Raw genomic sequence first — 19,162 nt, forward strand, 5'->3', positions numbered from 1 at the left:
GCCCACTCATGGACCTCAACAAGAGCATGAGGAAATTCCTCAACAAGAAATCCTTGAGATGCCTCAAGGGATGCATTTTCTTCCACACAACTATTGGGAGCAACTCAACACCTCTTTGGAAGGCTTGAGTTATAACATTAACCAACTAAGGGTGGAGCACCAAGAGCACTCCATCATTCTCCATGAGATTAGAGAAGATCAAAGAGCTATGAGGGAGGAGCAACGAAGGCAAGGAAGAGACATTGAGGAGCTCAAGCACTCCATAAGATCTTCAAGAGGAAGAACTAGCCGCCATCACTAAGGTGGACCTGTTCTTTAATCTCCTTGTTCTTATTTTTCTGTTTTTTGATTTTATGCTTTATGTGTTATCTATGTTTGTGTCTTCATTACATGATCATTAGTGTCTAGTGTCTATGTCTTAAAGCTATGAATAATTCCATGAATCATTCACCTCTCTTAAATGAAAAATGTGCCTAATTACAAAAGAACAAGAAGTACTTGGATTTCAAATTTTATCTTGAAATTAGTTTAATTATTTTGATGTGGTGGCAATACTTTTTGTTTTCTGAATGAATGCTTGAACAGTGCATATTTTTTATAGTGAATTTTATGAATGTTAAATTTGTTGGCTCTTGAAAGAATGATGAGCAAAGAGAAATGTTATTGATGATCTGAAAAATCATGAAATTGATTCTTGAAACAAGAAAAAGTAGCGAAAAAAATTTGGCGAAAAATAAAAAGAAAGAAAAAGAAAAAGCAAGCAGAAAAAGCCAATAGCCCTTTAAACCAAAAGGCAAGGGTAAAGAGGATCGAAGGCTTTGAGCATTAATGGATAGGAGGGCCTAAAGGAATAAAATCCTGGCCTAAGCGGCTAAATCAAGTTGTCCCTAACCATGTGCTTGTGTCATGAATGTCCAAGTGAAAAGCTTGAGACTAAGTGGTTAAAGTCGTGATCCAAAGCAAAAAGAATGTGCTTAAGAACTCTGGACACCTCTAACTGGGGACTTTAGCAAAGTTGAGTCACAATATGAAAAGGTTCACCCAGTTATGTGTCTGTGGCATTTATGTATCCGATGGTAATACTGGAAAACAAAGTGCTTAGGGCCATGGCCAAGACTCATAAAGTAGCTGTGTTCAAGAATCAACATACTTAACTAGGAGAATCAATAACACTATCAAAAATTCTGGGTTCCTATAGATGCCAATCATTCTGAATTTCAAAGGATAAAGTGAGAGGCCAAAACTGTTCAGAAGCAAAAAGCTACTAGCCCCGCTCATCTAATTAGGACTAAGTTTCATTGATATTGTGAGATTCATTGTATATTCTCTTCTTTTTATCCTATTTTGTTTTTAGTTGCTTAGGGACAAGCAACAATTTAAGTTTGGTGTTGTGATGAGCGGATAATTTATACGCTTTTTGGCATTGTTTTTATATAGTTTTTAGTAGGATCTAGCTACTTTTTAGTATATTTTTATTAGTTTTTAAGCAAAATTCACAATTCTGGACTTTACTATGAATTTGTGTATTTTTCTATGATTTCAGGTATTTTCTGGCTGAAATTGAGGGACCTAAGCAAAAATCTGATTCAGAAGCTGAAAAAGGACTGCTGATGCTGTTGGATTCTGACCTCCCTGCACTCAAAATGAAATTTTTGGAGCTACAGAAACCCAAATGGCGCACTCTTAACTGCGTTGGAAAGTAGACATCCAGTGTTTTCCAGTAATATATAATAGTCCATACTTTGCTCGAGTTTTGATGACGCAAACTGGCTTCCTGCCATATTCTGGCATTAAATGCCAGAAACAGGATAGAAGCTGGAGTTAAACACCCAAATTGGCATAAAAACTGCGTTTAACTCCAAGAAAAGTCTCTACACATGAAAGCTTCAATGCTCAGCCCAAGCACACACCAAGTGGGCCCGGAAGTGGATTTCTGCATCATTTACTTATTTCTGTAAACTTTAGTAACTAGTTTAGTATAAATAGGACCTTTTACTATTGTATTTGGATCTTTTGGATGTTTAGTCCTTAGAACGAGGTCTTGGTTATTCTGGTTCTCCCTCTGGGGCCGAATCCAATGAACGCCATTATCACTTATGTATTTTCAACGGTGGAGTTTCTACACACCATAGGTTAAGGTATGGAGCTCTGCTATTCCTCGAGTATTAATGCAATTACTACTGTTTTCTATTCAATTCATGCTTATTCTTGTTCTAAGATATCCATTCGCACACAAGAACATGATGAATGTGATGATTATGTAACGCTCATCACCATTCTCAACTTATGAACGCGTGCCTGATAAACACTTTTGTTCTACATGAAAACAAGCTTGAATGCATATCTCTTGGATTCCTGGTCCATGCGTTTGATTGCCTCTCCTGACAACAGAGCCTTCAATTCCTTGAGATCAGAGTTTTCGTGGTATAAGCTAGAATCAATTGGCAGCATTCTTGAGATCCGAAAAGTCTAAACCTATTCTGTGGTATTCCGAGTAGGATCTGGGATGGGATGACTGTGACGAGTTTCAAACTCATGACTGTTGGGCGTAGTGACAGACGCAAAAGGATCATTGGATCTTATTCCGACACAAGTGAGAACCGACAGATGATTAGTACTACATAACCCGTAGCTGGACCATTTTCACTTAGAGGATGGATGGTAGCCATTGACAACGGTGATCCCCCTACATATAGCTTGTCATAGAAAGGAGTATGAAGGATTGGATGAAGGCAGTAGGAAAGCAAAGATTCAGAAGGAATAACGCATCTCCATACGCTTATCTGAAATTCCCACCAATGAATTACATAAGTATCTCTATCTTTATTTTATGTTTATTTATTTTTTAATTATCAAAACTCTATAACCATTTGAATCCGCCTGACTGAGATTTACAAGATGACCATAGCTTGCTTCAAGCCGACAATCTCCGTGGGATCGACCCTTACTCACGTAAGGTTTATTACTTGGACGACCCAGTGCACTTGCTAGTTAGTTGTGCGAAGTTGTGAAAAAGAGTTGAGATTACAATTGTGTGTACCAAGTTGTTGGCGCCATTGAGATCACAATTTCGTGCACCAGCAAGCCACGGCACTTAATCCAGGGAATCTCGTATCTCAGATCATTCAAATTCATAAGCTATATAAATAATTCAATTATAATTCATCAACATCCACATCATTCTCAATCGCATCTCATTCATCATCATACATCAATCATATTCAATCCTTATCCTTCATTATCACACCTCCCATTTCGTCCATCAATAGTTCCAATTCAAAACATAATTCATTCTTTTCTAAATGAATCAAACTTAAAACATACTCATTTTCTTGATAACTCAAAATAAAACCATATAACCTTTGAATCTAAATCTTTTTAAATAATCATATAAATAAAATCTCTAATTTTTATAAAATTTCGGCAGCATCTCCTCTAAAACTCAGACTTTGCCACCCTTTTCGGGTCCAAACATGCATTCTTTTCAATTCAACATACCCTTCCTCATCATCATAACAATCACCACAATAAATCTACCTCAAATCAACAATTATACTCATACAATATTCAAATCTAACAACCAAAATTCAACTAAGAATCATGATTCACAAATCCTAAGTTTTTACACAAAATACCTCATTATCACAACAACCTCCACAATAGTTATACCTCAAATCAATAATTCACCAAATCACCAGTTAATCAACAAGCACCAAACCAACCATGTTCATCAATAGGATACTAAGCATTAAATATACACATGCAATCCAACCTATCCTATGGTCATCTAGCCTAAGTTTTCACAGAACATTTTATATTATATGCAAGAAACCTAAACCATACCTTAGCCGATTTCCAAGTATTATTCCAATACAATTTTCCTAAAAGAACACAGCCCTCAAAACCTCAACTAATCCGCTTCCTCCAAGTTCCAATATTCACAATTTCAAGCTCTAATTATTTATTCACAACCTAATACACATTTATAACACATACATACCCAATTCAATACTCAAAGCTCAAATTTAATGAAATTAAAATAAAATTATCGTATCCTCACCTTACCCAAGCTTCACATAAGCAAGAGTGAACGTTTTCCTCAAGTTAATTGGATCCTAAAATATTAGAAATCAAAGAAATTCAACCTTCCCATTAAAAATTCGAAAATTGGGAGAAAAAAGGGCTAGAAGTGATTAAGCAAGTTACCAGTGAAATTGTTCCAATAGAAATGTAGAGCTCGACGCGGTGGACGTGTGGCCGCAAACAGTACGGCGATTGGAGCTCAGACGAAAAAGTTACGGGAAATTGAATTCACCGTAAACGTATTTCTCTTCTTCTCTTCCCTGGGAGGCTTGCTGCGTCATTAAGGGAAATGAAGAGAAAGAGCCCGTGGCTCTTTTTAATTGTTGGACTGATTAGGCCCACAGTCCGGTTTGGGTCCGGTTCAACCAGTTCGGACCGTTCGGTCTAATCTTGGACCGTTTTTTCGAAATTAGTGTCAAAATTTTCGTTTCGATGAGTTTTATTCTAATTTAATATTATTTTTGAATTTTTAATCTTTCTTATTAAAAACTAATTTATTTAATAATTATCTACTACTTTAACCGGAATTTACAAATTTACTATTTCAGTTTTTGTGTGCTTGTTTGTATATTTTTTTTTAATTTTTTTTCCGTTTTGTGAAGTTTATTTCCATTTTGAGCTTGAGGAAAAATACCTTATCTTTTTTTGGATAGAAATATTTTGATGGATTGGAATTTGCATCTTGTGTATTATAGAAAGAATTGAGGGATTGAGTGTGTTGGTATTGCAGATTGGTCTGCATATGATTTGCGTTCTCACTCGATAATGACCATTAGTTAACATACTTTGAGTGATATCTTTATTAAACTAAGATATAGTTCTACTAAATGAATAGTATGGTAACTTTGGTAGTTGGTATAATTCAAATTGTGTATGTTAACTACAAGATTAAGAAAAATAAATATAATTCATGTGCTTTGTTGATGGTGGCATATTGTTGAGTAAAATACATTTTTGTCATTAAAAAAGTTACTTGTTTGATCTATCACTTATTCTACATTTGAAGTTTTCAGTTTTTGCCCTCTAGGGTTTATTGTGCATTTGATTAATAAAGTAGAACTTTTAACTTTAAAACAACATACATGGGACTTTAATGATCACAAAAAACTGGAAAGGGAGTAAGGTTAGAAGTAACTATATTTAATAGGTCATATTGTATATTATATTTTACCCTCTGTTGTAATATCATATCGGTTTTATTAGGTAGACAATGATTTTTTTAAACAATATGAACAATAGATTTTAGAATTGACCTAATAAAGTAAAATAACACTCTAGCCCAAATTACCTCATAAATCTTAACATTTAGATAACCATCTGCATACCTAGTGAATTGAATATCCAGTCATTGTTAACTGTACATGAATAAATCGAATAAAAATAAATAATCATCTAATTAAAAATAATTAACATAATCATCTGTATACCTATTGAATTAAACATCCGACATATTCATTATTCATATTATTTAATATTCTCATTGTCTACCTATATTTTTTCATATCCTAATCACTAAATAAATCTTTTAACATTATATTATATGCCTGTGGATTATTCCATTCTCATTGCAACTTTTGTATTTGATATTTCAAGATAAAAGTGGGTTCCGTTGGTGGCTCAAGAAGAATTTTCAAAGCCTAAGAAAGTGGAGGTGCGGTTTAAAGTTAATAGTGTTTATATATATATATATATATATATATATATATATATATATATACACGGAAATATTTGGTAACCAAAGAAAATCAGTCAAAAATAGCTATAACTTGTCTTATTTAGCAATAACTTACTTTATTTAGCATTCATTAATTGTTAAGGCAAGTTCTGACTGATTTTTTTGTCTGAAACTTGATATATAGCACTAAAAGATTTTAGTATCCGATAATTGACATGGTTTAACTTTGAATTATGTTATATATATATATATATATATATATATATATATATATATATATATATATAGAGAGAGAGAGAGAGAGAGAGAGAGAATTTTATTAGTTTAAATATGATGTCATTAAAACTTTGAATTTTATTAGTTTAAAAATTATTAAATTTAAATATTTAAAATTATATGTTGAATTGTTAAATAAATTTTTTTTAAAAGTTAAAATTTAATTTTACCATTGAATTTACTGTTGGTTAAATTCGTCAATAATTATTAATTTAATTATTAATAATAAATAATATATTATTGTCGAATTTTATATCTTGCCAATTAAAAACTTATATCTGTCACTAAATTCATTGGTAATTAGTGGTAGACGAAAAAATCTGCCAGAAAATAATTACTGACGAAATATACACTTTCAAATTTATTCTGCCAATAAATCTGACAATATCCGACTTTCTTATAGTGCTAGGTGCTAATGTAAAACTTCAACATGCTCATCATTAATAGTTACACAAAAAAGAAAATAAAAAGAACAATATTCAGCTTGAAATCTCAAGGATTCAATTTTCACATGTTATTATCTTCCTTCTATTTCAGAAAGAGTTAAATTGTTGTTTGATCTGGTGGATGGGTGACTTTTGTGAGAGGATTCTGAACTGTAAAGATTTTGTTTGTGGACAAATGCAACTTGTCCTGGTGGAGGAAGATGTGTAATCTCACTTATTAACATCAAAACCACAGTGGATATAGTTGGTCGCTCTTTTGTCAATTCTTGCACACATAAAAGTCCTATGTGTATGCACCTCAAAATACTTTTCTCAAAGCATGGATCCATAATCTCTGGATCTATTAATGATATGATGTTATTTTCATTCCATAGTTTCCATGCCTTGAAAAACACAAACAAAACTTTGTTAATATGAGTATAATAAATGAAATTGAAACCGTTTGTCACTAAAAAGTGGTAGAGGAACAATGACTTACATATCCCACAAGGCTTAGTGATTGCCGATGGTTATAAAAGCTGGTGTTTCTTCGTCCACTGACAATCTCTAATAACAAAACACCAAAGCTATAGACATCTGATTTTTCTGAAAATAATCCTTCCATTGCATATTCAGGTGGCATGTAACCGCTACATCCAAAAAACCAAATACAATAACTAACTAATTGACTAACTAGTTATTATTAAACGACTCAAGACATAAAGTTAATTATGTTGAATTAAAAAGGATTTCATACTATGTTCCAATAACTTTTTTTGTACTAGCTTCGTCATCTTCATCTCCTCTAAAAATTCTAGCTAAACCAAAATCTGATATTTTTGGATTCATTGCATCATCCAACAAGATATTGCTTGCTTTGAGATCTCTGTGTATGATTCTAAGTCTTGAATCTCTGTGAAGATAAAGTATACCACGAGCTATCCCTTCAATTATGTTGAAACGTTTTTTCCAATCTAAGACTTTTCTTCGTTGTGGATCTACATAATAGTGACAGACAAAAGCCATGCTTAATTAAGCTGAAGGGAAAATGGATGATACAAGACCAAAGAGTATAAAACTAAGAAGGATGGATGAACCAACCAAAGAGAAAGGCGTCCAAACTTTTGTTTGGCATGAACTCATAGACCAACATTTGTTCGCCAGGTTCGACGCAACAACCAAGAAGTCTAACAAGATTGCGATGTTGAAGTTTCGAAATAACCACTACTTCATTCATAAATTCTTCCAGCCCTTGTCCAGACGCTTTGGACAATCTTTTCACTGCAATTTCTTGTCCATCTTCCAAATGGCCCTAAACGATAGTTAAAAATGTTCATACATACTGATTTTTTTAGCATAATGTGAAGAATTATTGACATATCTTAGGGTGAATTATTACCTTATATACCGGACCAAAACCTCCTTTCCCAAGCATGTTTTCAGCATGAAAGTTGTTTGTAGCAGTTGCAAGCTTTTCAAATTCGAACAACGGTAGTTCGTCGAGTTTCATTTGATTTTGTTCTCCAACAGTAGTCTTTTTTTGAGACAGAGTTCCTGAAACTTTCTTTTGTAAGAAAGAAAAACATACATTCTTGGACTAAAAAATTAATGAAATCTACACTGCACACAGAAACAAAATTGATGAATCTTCTTTCTCCAATGAAATTTTATTGGAAACATGAAGTTGAAGGGTGTTTCTAATTTTTTATTTTATTTTACTTTATTCATGTTTGTTTAAAGTTGGATTATCACATTCTCTTAAAGAATTTCAACTACATGTTTTATATACCAGTGGATTAAAAGAATGCTATTTGTTAACCAAAATAAATTATTAAAATTAATCATTATATATTTATGTATGAAACATATATATTTTTTAACTTATTTTAATGTATATTTTATATATTTTAATATATATTTTATACTAATAGTTAATTTTAATGGCTGATTCTAATGTATACTTAATATGGAGTGGATTAATAAGTTGTTACTTACTAATTCACGATATCTTTTCTATTCTACTAAAAATAGTTAAACAAAAGATGTTTAAAGTAAAAAATCAAATTTAGTATTAATATAGGAGTAATGATCTAACTTAGTTCCTGTCCTTTTTTTTTAAAAAAAAAATAATGCGATTTTTGTTTAAAAAAATAAATATTTCGACTCTTAACATTATTAATTTTAGACAATATAAATACTTTGTTAAAAAAAATCTGTCAAGTAGTAATGAAAATTAATTTTATAGGAATTTTAAATTATTACAAATTATTATTAAGTTTGTTTTTAAAAAATTTATTCACCGTTAATAATTGAGTAAAGAAAGACTATTGCTAGAAGTGATATCGCAAGAAAAAAATTAGAGTTCATACATCTTTCCAAAAGAAAAATAACATCTCACAAGAAATAAAAAAAGAGAATGGTGATGTTTATGATGTTGGTGTTAGTGTTAATGTTGGGAATAAAGAAAATATATAACAATGACAAAGTATGATTGAACAGTAAAAATAATAGAAATAAAAATTATAATGATAGTGATGAAAAAACTGATAATAATAGTAATGATAATTAACTCTATTATTGAAAAAAAAAATTGTGGAGTTTAAAATTTTCATAAATTATAATTAAATCTAATTTTAAAAACTACATTCTGTTATTATTTGACAAATTTTTTAAGAGAAAATTTGTGTTGTCCTAAAATAATAATGATAATATCGAAGCTTTTTTAATTATTTTATCATTTAAAAAAATAGATAAAAGACAAATTGGGTCTTACTCTTAATATAATTGTACTAGTAGTTATATAACAAAAAAAATTATTTCTCAATATCATCAGAAAGTCATAATGGACAAAACTAAATATCACCGAAAGTATTTTTGCCGCGCCAAGTCTTTTACTAGTAACAAATATAACCAAACAAAAGAGAAAGGTTATATATGTCACCAACAAAATTTATTATTTTTAATTAATATTTAATTATTAAAAATATTTTTGTGTTAAATTTTAAATTTAATAATATCAAAATAAAATATCAATTTAAAATATTAGCTAACATTAATAAAAAATATCAACCTATTAACATACATTTCTCAAAACAAAAGAATAAAACTCAACACGAATACATTATATAAATAATGGTGATAACTGACAAGAATAATTTTGTTTTATTGTAATATTGATATATTCGATTATAAATAAAATAAAATAACATTATTTCTACTTATCATTAAATCGCATTAAAAAGTTAGTAAATATATATACCCATCAGGAGGACAAAGATATGTATATACATAGTCTACTCATAAGTCGTTAGTCGTCATAAGAAGTTGCAGTCAGTAGTCAATACTCACTGCCTCACTATGTTTTTGGATAATGGCTGACTATTCCTAGCCACTCTTTATACATTGGGTCAAGACTCTGAATGATCTAAAAAATGTGGAACCATATGTATTAAATGAGAAATTAAATGTTTAGCTGTTTTAGATGAAAAGTGGGTAAGGTTACTTACGAGCTTGTTTGGCGGTCCATTTTTGCCATGTAATGTATCCACAAATTGCTAATGCAATTACTCCAATCACCCCAGCAATAGTGGCAATGATTAATGACTTGCTTACTCTTCTTCCCTTATTACCTGTAGCTTCAAGGTATTCAGCATATATACAGAAGGATCTCAGAGTCAAAACAAGTTCATATATATTAACTTCGATCCCTACTGTTGTCAAGGCAACTCAATGATATGTACAGAGATAAGATTATAAAAAAGAGATTAAAAGAGTTCAGGCTTTCGTTAGAATATTATGTCTAGTTTAATTTTTGGATTCATTATTACTACTATTTATAACATTTAATAAACATTTGTATAGTGTGCTAATACTCACTTTATCAGCTATTAAGTATTTATAATTTTATTGTAACTTCAAATTCTAATATTCAGACTATTCTGTGTTAATAATCACTTTATCAATTATCACTGATAAAATAAATCTGACTGTTCTAACTTCAATATTTCTGTATTCAAATAACATCTCTCAATATAATATAATCGACATCTTTGTTATTATTTTAGCCACTGGACTATAAAGTTTAAATGTTTGATTGATATAAAATTAAACTAGTCTAGTTTGAGCTGTATATAGCTCTTTTTTTTTTTTTTTCCAAACACAAGATTTGAACCACTTCAAAGAACCGAAACATTAGCACACTTTTAATTTGTATTGCATCAAATTTAGATAATTATTTGTCACAACGATTAAAAACAATTCAAAGAGATAAAATGAAAAAACATACCAAGTTGAGAATGAGGGACACGAAGGAAGAGATCAACTCCACCAATTGAGAATTGTTCCAAATCAATCAAGTCTCTAATCCAAAACATGCATCCAATATAAGAATCATAAGCATAAGCCAAACAAGAACAATTTGCCAAACAACTCGTTCTGCAATTGTCTACGTCATCATCAGATCTCTCAGCGAAATCCGGCACTTTCATATTATTAAACACCTTAAACCCATCTTGTTGCACTTCATCAACTCCATTATGACTATTATTGTTCAAATTCTTCAACCTATCACACTGAAGCTGTGCCTCTTTCTTCCTCACACAACCACTAGACCAATTTTTCTTACTCCATTCGTGCACATTCCTTGGCTCAAACCCTTCGAAACAGCTACAAATCGGTATGCTATTTGGATCACAGTTTCCGAAAGGCCCACAAGCGCCGTAATAATCACAGTCTTTTGGAAAAATATCAATCGTGTAGTAATTCTTCTGGTTCAAGAATTTTGCCATCCTAAGTTTTCCATCATAAGTAATCCAGACAATAGCAAATGCATCTGGATCAGCGAAATTATACGTTAGATAATTGGTTCCATCTGGATCGTGGTCCAGACGCCACCCATAGAGATACTCTGTTAGCATCCTCGGAGAGCCGAGGAAAGTCCGACCGTTCCACGGACCGGTTCGGTAATACGGCCTACTTTTCTTGTACCATAAGAAAAGTTCCGGAGCGGCCAACCGCTCCATGCTCACGGAGTAGTCTCCAGAAGAAGGATCTGTAGGGGATTTCCAAGAAACATACTCCATTTTCTTGCCTGTGATCTTGTTCGCCGTGATTTTCATCCTTGGCATGGCTGCATCTGCAGGGTGCGTGAAACTGTCCCAAACCGTTTCTCCAGTTTTACCATCCCTAAGAACAAGGTTACCGTTATCTTGAAGCTGAGCACTTGAGATATTGGTTACATATTTAGTTGAGAATGTGAGGTTTGTTGACCAAACTATATAGTTTCTTCCGTCCATTACTACGAGGTTGCCATCCTTGTGAATCTTGATAACCCCTGAAGAATCTTTCACGGCTTGATCTCTGTTTGCTATCCATATGATGTAGGAGTCAGAGAGGTACCATATTGCAGCGTAGCGATTGGTTGAGTTTGGAGGGCTGAAGAATCCGAGCTTGAAGTTAGTGTTGTTTGAGGTTATTGTGTGATTGTCTTCAATGGATGTGTTTGATGTGATTGTGTCATTCATAGAGCTCAAACACAAATGGATGCTAACAAATATGAACAAAGTAGTAATAAACAAGAAGGAATTAGCATGAGTTTGATGACTTAGAAAACCCATGAAGAATTTTAATGTAGTAGAGTTGTGTGTGGTTGAGATGATAATAATAATAATAATAATATTAGTTTGGATCTACTGGCTTTATTCCATGTTAATTGTGGATGATCATGTTTCATTTATGTATTGATTTACGCAGTGGCGGGCGGATCTATGGCCTATGGGGTTTCATTATGTTTCAATAGCGACTAGTGTTTAATAATAAAAATAATAATAATTACTGTATTATGTATGAATATATAATAAATTTATAATAAACATCGGTTAAATAAAACAATAATTTAGTCTATTTAAAAATTAAAATGATCCAAAAACAATTAAAGTTATAATTTATTTTTAATAAAATTTTATTCTTTCATGTGTTTTTGATGCAATTTTTGTAAGAAAATATTTAAATATATTTTCTTCATATGACAACAACTGAATGTAATTTTTCAGTAATGAAGACTATTAAAGTAAAATTTTTTAAACAAAGATAAAACACAAATTTTAACAAATTATATTATTGTATATATATTAATTAAAAAAACTATTTTAAAATTTACGTTAAATATGATAATTGACTATTTCAATTATATAAAATATTACTAAAGAAGTCTTAAAAATACTAAAAAGTCAAAATATATTGTTGAATGTAACTCTTATCTAATATAATTATTGACTTGGCATATACACTATAAATTATAATTTGTTAATATCTTATTATATTATGTTTTAATTTATTTTATATTTAGTTTGCCTTTTCTCATATAAAATTTCTGATTCTGCGACTACATTTATGTGTTTGGTTAAGCTTGTTGGCTTTAGCTATCTAGGTCTGTCAATTCTTTTCTTTTTCTTAGTTTTGAGCAAATTTAATGAATTTAAGAACTACTTTTCTTAAAGCCAGTTGGAAAAAGGGGGATAATATATAATAGTCAAACAGAAAAAATAACACATATATAAATAATTTAAAAATAGTGATAATTTGACAATATATGTTTAGTAAGGGTTATCTGGATGAACTCTTCATGAGTGAGATGGAAATTTTTGTTGAATCTTGGTCCTTGAACCAGTTGGTAAGAGTACTTATAAAGAATTTCGACGCTTAAGTTAATCTCAGTCCAAGAGACAAGAAACATACATAAGGATTAGAGGTAGATGTCATACTTTAGACGCGAATTATTGGCCTCTATTATTTATAGTATTTGGTGGACAAAGATTTGTGTAGTCTCATTTAAGACCCAAGCTAGATTTCTAAGAACTGAATTCAGATGGCTTCTTTTCTAGGTCAAAATGTTCCTTGCCGGAACGAAGTAGTACTTAAACCCAATTTTAAAACTGGTTGTAACACAAAAAAAAAAAAAGACCACCTATATATTTCCACTTCAATAATAATAATAATAATAATAATAATCATAATAATAATAAATAGGTTTAATTACTCTATTGGTCTCTATAGTTTCGCGAAATTTTCAATTAGGTCCCTATACTTTTTTTCTTTTTAATTGGGTCCCTGCACCTACTTTTTTTTTCAATTAGGTCCCTACCGTGACCAAACAGTTAGATTTAACGGAATATTCCATTCCTAAATTAAAGATTCTGTAACTTTATGTGAAATTCCTAACTCGCTTTGCACTCATATTTTCTGAAATACAATTTTACCCTCCCACACTTAGAAACTGTTCGTTCTCTTCTCCCAAACTTAGAGAAAAAACCCATTCACATTCGTTGCTTGCCAACTCGCTCAGGTGCAGTCTTTCAACTCCACCGGAATATTGCTGGAGGGTTTCGCGTCTCCGGTATCACTGCCGTCGTTGTAGGCGTTGGTGCTGCCTCTAGGTAAGACAACACTCAACCTTTCAGTCGTTGAAGGGTTTTTCTTTTTTTCTCCTGGAAAAATTTATCATATTGTTTAGTAGTGCTTCCTTTTGTTTCTGAAAATGATTCAAGAGGAATTTATGGCATTAATTTTTTTTGTATGCAGTTATGGGTGATTTGGATTTCACTATCGAAATCCACTATGGTGGCAAATTTGTTGACAGTGGACAACGATTAGAGTATTTAGGAGGAATAGTTGTGGAGGATTTACATTTTGAGGTTGATGAATGGTCATTGCAAGAGATTGTCAGTCAACTAAAGCAACTAGGATATAAAGGTTTTGCCAGGGTATGGTACAAGGAACTTGGGATGGATTTGAAGTCAGGTCTTAGAGAGATGAAGTCCGATGGGGATGCGATGAGAATGGCTAGGTCACTGGTGTCAAGTTCATGCAAACATTGTGAGGTATATGTTGTCGATGGAGCTAGAGAAAGTAACGGTATTGAAATCACTTCAAGTGATGCTGATTATGTGCCAAAGGAAGGTGAAGACAGTGGTTCTGGGTTGCTAGAGGTTGAAGTGGATGCTGAGTCAGAGCCTTCTACTGAAGAAGAGGTATTTGATGATAGTGCTGATGATGGTGAGCATGAGGATCACTTTGGGTTTGAGGTGGAGGACAATGATCCACAATCAAATGTATTTGGGGGATTTACTGGCCCACTAAATGATGAGGGAACTGCAGCAGCTGGAACAGCTAAAGGTGATGAAGGTTTAAGGGAGGGTAATGAGCAAGTTGGGGGCATATCTGATGGATATGAGACTGATGACATAGACAGTCATAAGGGGGACTCTGATGATATGATAAAAAAAAGAGGAGGTTCCCTAAATACAATGAGGCAAAGATGAACAGAGAGTATGAATTTCAGGTGGGGCTGGAATTTAAATCACTTAGTCAATTTAAAAAGGCTATTAAGGAGCATGCCCTATTGAATGGTAAGGACGTTAGGTTTCGAAAAAATGATAGGGTGAGGTGTAGAGTTGTTTGCAAAGGAAGAAAAGGAAAGTGCAAGTGGATTTGTTTTGCAAGTAAGGTCGGGGATTCTGACTGTTTCAGGATCAAGACTTTGAATGGAAAGCATACATGTGAAAGGAACTATATATAGCGGAAGACTTGCATCAAGTAGTTGGATCTCAAAGAAGATTGCCAACAACATCAGTAGAGGGGAGGAGATGAAGCTTGTGACAGTTATTCAGACTATCCAAGACAAATACATGGCCAATATCAGTGTTGGTAAGGCTTATTGGGCAAGGAAGAAGGCAAGAGAAGAGGTACATGGACAGACAATCCAACAGTATGCTAAGCTAAGGGATTACTGTGCAGAGATACTTAGGGCAAATTCAGGATCTAGTCTGAGTATATTGGTTGATAGGCCTTCTCTTATGCACCAGCCTCGATTTATGAGAATGTACATGTGCCTTGATGCAGTCAAGAAAGGCTTCTTGGCGGGTTGTAGACCTATTATTGGCGTGGATGGTTGTCACTTGAAGGGTGACCATGGACAGCAGCTGCTAGTTGCTGTTGACAGAGATCCGAATGACAATTACTTTCCAATTGCCGTAGCTGCAATAGAGGCAGAGACTAAGGACAGCTAGGGTTGGTTCTTGGAGATGTTGTTAAATGACATTGGACAATCAATAAAGTGGGTTTTCATGAGTGACCAATAAAAGGTATCACTTAATTTTTTTCCCACTAATTTGATTGGAATATTACTCTGCTATGTATATGATGATATATGCAACTAATAAGTTTGTGAATATAAGTCTGAAATGTATATGATCATATATGCAACTGATATGTTTGAGAATATAAGTCTGCTATGTATATGATGATATATGCAACTGGAGGCTTGTGAATATTAATCTGATATGTATATGATCATATATGCAATTGATAAGTTTGTGGATATAAATCTGAAATGTATATGATCATATATGCAATGGCTAAGCTTGTGAACATAAATCTGCTAAGTTTGTGAATATTAAGCTACTTCAAAATTTGATATGTTAGTGAACATTAATCTGCTATGCTTAGATGCAACATTAATATGTTACATGGGTGTATTGTCTTCTGCACTGTAACAATAAATCAGGGGCTGATGCAAGTCTTTCAAGAGGCATTGCCAACACTGGAGCATAGGCTTTGTTTGAGGCATTTATATGCTAACTATAAAAAAGCATATGGGGGTGGTATTGTACTAAAGGACCTCATTCTATCTATTGCCAAAGCTACCTATGTGGAAGAATGGAAAAGAAGGATGAATCAACTAAAGGAGATCAATAGAGACTGTTATGACAAGTTGTTTGCTTTGGATCCAAAATTGTGGACCAAGAGTCACTTCACATTTCTAGCCAAGAGTGACATGCTGATGAACAACATCTCAGAGGAATTCAATGGAAGAATCCTAGAGGCAAGAGACAAACCAATTCTGACCATGTTTGAATGGATTAGGTGCTACTTAATGACAATGTTTGCAGAGAAAAAGAAGAAGGCGGAGAGGTATGAGGGCTCTGTTTTGCCAAAACCCAAGAAAGGGCTAGATATCATTGCGATTAGAGCTATGGAGTGGTAAGCTAAATGGGCAGGAGACCTGAAGTTTGAAGTGCACCCTAAGAACAGGATGATCATGGAAAGGTTTGTGGTCGATTTGATGGCTGGAAGGTGTAGTTGTAGGTTCTGGGGTTTGTGTGGTATGTCCTGTCCACATGCTTGCTGTGCTATCTTTGAGAAGGGTGACAACCCGAAAGATTATTGTAGTAACTATTACAGCAAGGTAGCATACCTTACTACATATGGGCAGTTAATATCACCAAGCAATGAAAAAAATATGTGGCCAAAGATACAATGTGATACCATCATCCCTCCAATTTTCAAAGTTAAACCAGGAAGGCCAAGGATGGTTAGGATAAGGGAACCCGATGAAAATAGAACACAAACAAAATATAGAAGAATTGAAACTTCTGTTACCTGTAGTAATTGTGCCCAATACGGACACAATAGGAGACTCTGTCCAAACCCTATAGTGACAGGTATTGGTTGCCAACTTATTTTGTTCATATGTTGAGGAACTATTATTAACTGCTATTTCATTTTGTAGCTCCTGAAGGCACACAAGGATCTGATGCTGCAACTGAAATTGGAGGAGTTGATGCTGCTGCTAATGGACCTGGTGCTGCTGTTGAAGCAAATGGATCTGCAGCTGCTCCTACTACTAGATCCAGGATGATTAGAGGGAGAGGCAGAGGAAGAGCAGCAGTAGGGATGGGCAGAGGAAGGGGTAGAGGGAGGATTGCACCTATAACTGCACCAGCATCAAGACCTTCAAACACCCTGCACCACCATCACAACCTCCACAAACCCCTGCACCACCATCACAGCCGGCCACCTTACCCACACCAGCATCACTGTCCACCACCTTGCCTACACCAGCATCACTGCCCACCACCTTGCCTACACCAGCATCACTGCCCACTGCACCAGCATCTCAACCTTTGCCCAAAACCAAAATCTTTGGTGTGAGAAGAAGTGGAAGACTCAAGATTGGAGTTAGGAAGGCAATAAATCAGCCGCCTGAACATGTTGACCTCACACTTGATTGAGGCTGAAGAGAGTTTAGGGTTTCTTTTTGATATCTAGTGTTATGTAGGATTTGTGTTCACATGTGACTCTGCTTTCTTTATGGTTTGGACCACTGTTATTATGTGTTGTGGACCACTTTTGTTATATAGGTGAAAAACTATTATGAGTGGGTGTCACATTTATTTTGTGGTTATCTAGGTGTCCTACATTATATAATGTAAAAAATAATGGTATCTATTATAATTCAATGCATCTTCTGTTTTACCAACTTTTTTCTCAGTCTCATACTTGTATGCATATTAAATAACAAAGGAACAACTTTCATTTAGAAAAATTAAACAACATTTCATATAACTTCATTGCACTCAACATAAACAGTACACTATTGTCTTATGTAGACTATTACATTATCATAACAGTCATGCTTTCTACATCTTTACATATAACACTGCAATAATAAAAACACCTAATATCAAAACCAGCATAATTAGTATCTTGTATTGCTTTTTCATACTATCTTTCAGTTTAGCAAATTGCTCTTCCACTGAACTCAGCTCAGCACATAACCTTTCTACACAGGCATCTATTTCTCCAACCTCTGCAATTAATCTCTAGATCCACACTTAATCTGTCTATTTTCCTTTCTTGTGCCTCCAATTCTCTAACCCTTCCAAGTAGTTGCTATGAACTGTTTACTCCATCTTCTCCAGATAACTTTTTTTCTTTCCCATCAACCCACTCAAAAAATCTGTATCTCCTATTAGGGCAAGAAATGAATCTTCTGTTTGAATTTTTTGATGTACTTGAACTACGAAGAATCAGAATGTCTCCACAAAAGTAACGAACCCTCCTTTCCTTTTGCTTCAACCATCCACTCTTCTCATCTTCTTCATCATCAATCCACTCGAAGAACTTGCATTTCGACATTCTCCCACAACCAACATACCTTCTTCCATGGCTTGCTACTGTCGAAGAAGACATCACAGCAACTACCTCACCACAAAAACAAAAATGTCTCTTCTTGATGAGGATTTTGGAACTACAGACTCCTGAAGATAACTGAATCTAATCCATGAGTATTGACATAGTAAGGGTAAGGGACGAAAACGGAGGAGGAGAAGTTTGAGGAAGAGGCGAAGAGAAGAAAGTTAGAACTCAGAACCCTACTGAGTCTCGTTCATTTGTAAGGGGTAAGGGAGGGTTATAATGGTCAAATCACTCATTCTTAACGTTTTTTGTAACGTTTATCGTCAATAGGGACCTAATTGAAAAAGAAAAAGTAGGTGCAGGGACCCAATTAAAAGGAAAAAAATATAGGGACCTAATTAAAAATTTCGCGAAACTATAGAGACCAACAGAGTAATTAAACCTAATAAATAATGAGATCAGTTTAGGTCCCTCAAAAATAGATCAGTTTATAAATAGAACAATAATATAATATAATGTGACTTTCCCTAAAATAAATTGTTGGCGCCTTGGCGGGAACCAACCAATTACTAATAAGTGTATATATAATGTTTGTTAAATTCTCTTGAATTTTCTGTTTTGAACATTTTTTTTTTATCTCCCAATTGTCCTTGATACCATCACTATATATATGGATCAAGAGTGAGTCTCGTTTCGTATTTCTCTCTGTAATATTTTAATTACTTGT

At 33.4% G+C, this 19,162-nt stretch overlaps 1 protein-coding gene across 2 annotated transcripts; it reads right to left on the reverse strand.

The window, feature by feature from the left end:
• Positions 1-6,368: 6,368 nt before the first annotated feature.
• On the reverse strand, positions 6,369-12,283 carry LOC112746952 (G-type lectin S-receptor-like serine/threonine-protein kinase At1g11300). 2 transcript variants are annotated; one of them, XM_072218435.1, is made up of 7 exons: positions 10,745-12,283; positions 9,966-10,094; positions 7,859-8,013; positions 7,561-7,771; positions 7,217-7,457; positions 6,959-7,109; positions 6,369-6,863 (listed from the first exon to the last, which is right to left on the reverse strand). In XM_072218435.1, the coding sequence occupies exons 1-7, from the start codon at positions 12,072-12,074 to the stop codon at positions 6,552-6,554; spliced, it is 2,529 nt and encodes an 842-aa protein (XP_072074536.1). In that variant the 5' UTR covers positions 12,075-12,283; the 3' UTR covers positions 6,369-6,551. The 2 variants fall into 2 exon arrangements, with proteins under 2 accessions (XP_072074536.1, XP_072074535.1); XM_072218434.1 differs by having other exon boundaries at positions 9,966-10,088; positions 10,745-12,241.
• Positions 12,284-19,162: the final 6,879 nt, after the last annotated feature.

The sequence above is a fragment of the Arachis hypogaea genome, chromosome 2 (genome assembly GCF_003086295.3).
Source record: "Arachis hypogaea cultivar Tifrunner chromosome 2, arahy.Tifrunner.gnm2.J5K5, whole genome shotgun sequence".
Taxonomy (NCBI): domain Eukaryota; kingdom Viridiplantae; phylum Streptophyta; class Magnoliopsida; order Fabales; family Fabaceae; genus Arachis; species Arachis hypogaea.

Bases quoted from the DNA above. Each gene is read 5' to 3' on its own strand.
- LOC112746952 (XM_072218435.1), bottom strand. From the start codon at position 12,074: ATGGGTTTTCTAAGTCATCAAACTCATGCTAATTCCTTCTTGTTTATT. The intron at 10,095-10,744 runs GTATGTTTTTTC...AATACCTTGAAG, and splicing joins TGTCCCTCATTCTCAACTTG to CTACAGGTAATAAGGGAAGA. The intron at 6,864-6,958 runs GTAAGTCATTGT...GTGTTTTTCAAG, and splicing joins CACTAAGCCTTGTGGGATAT to GCATGGAAACTATGGAATGA.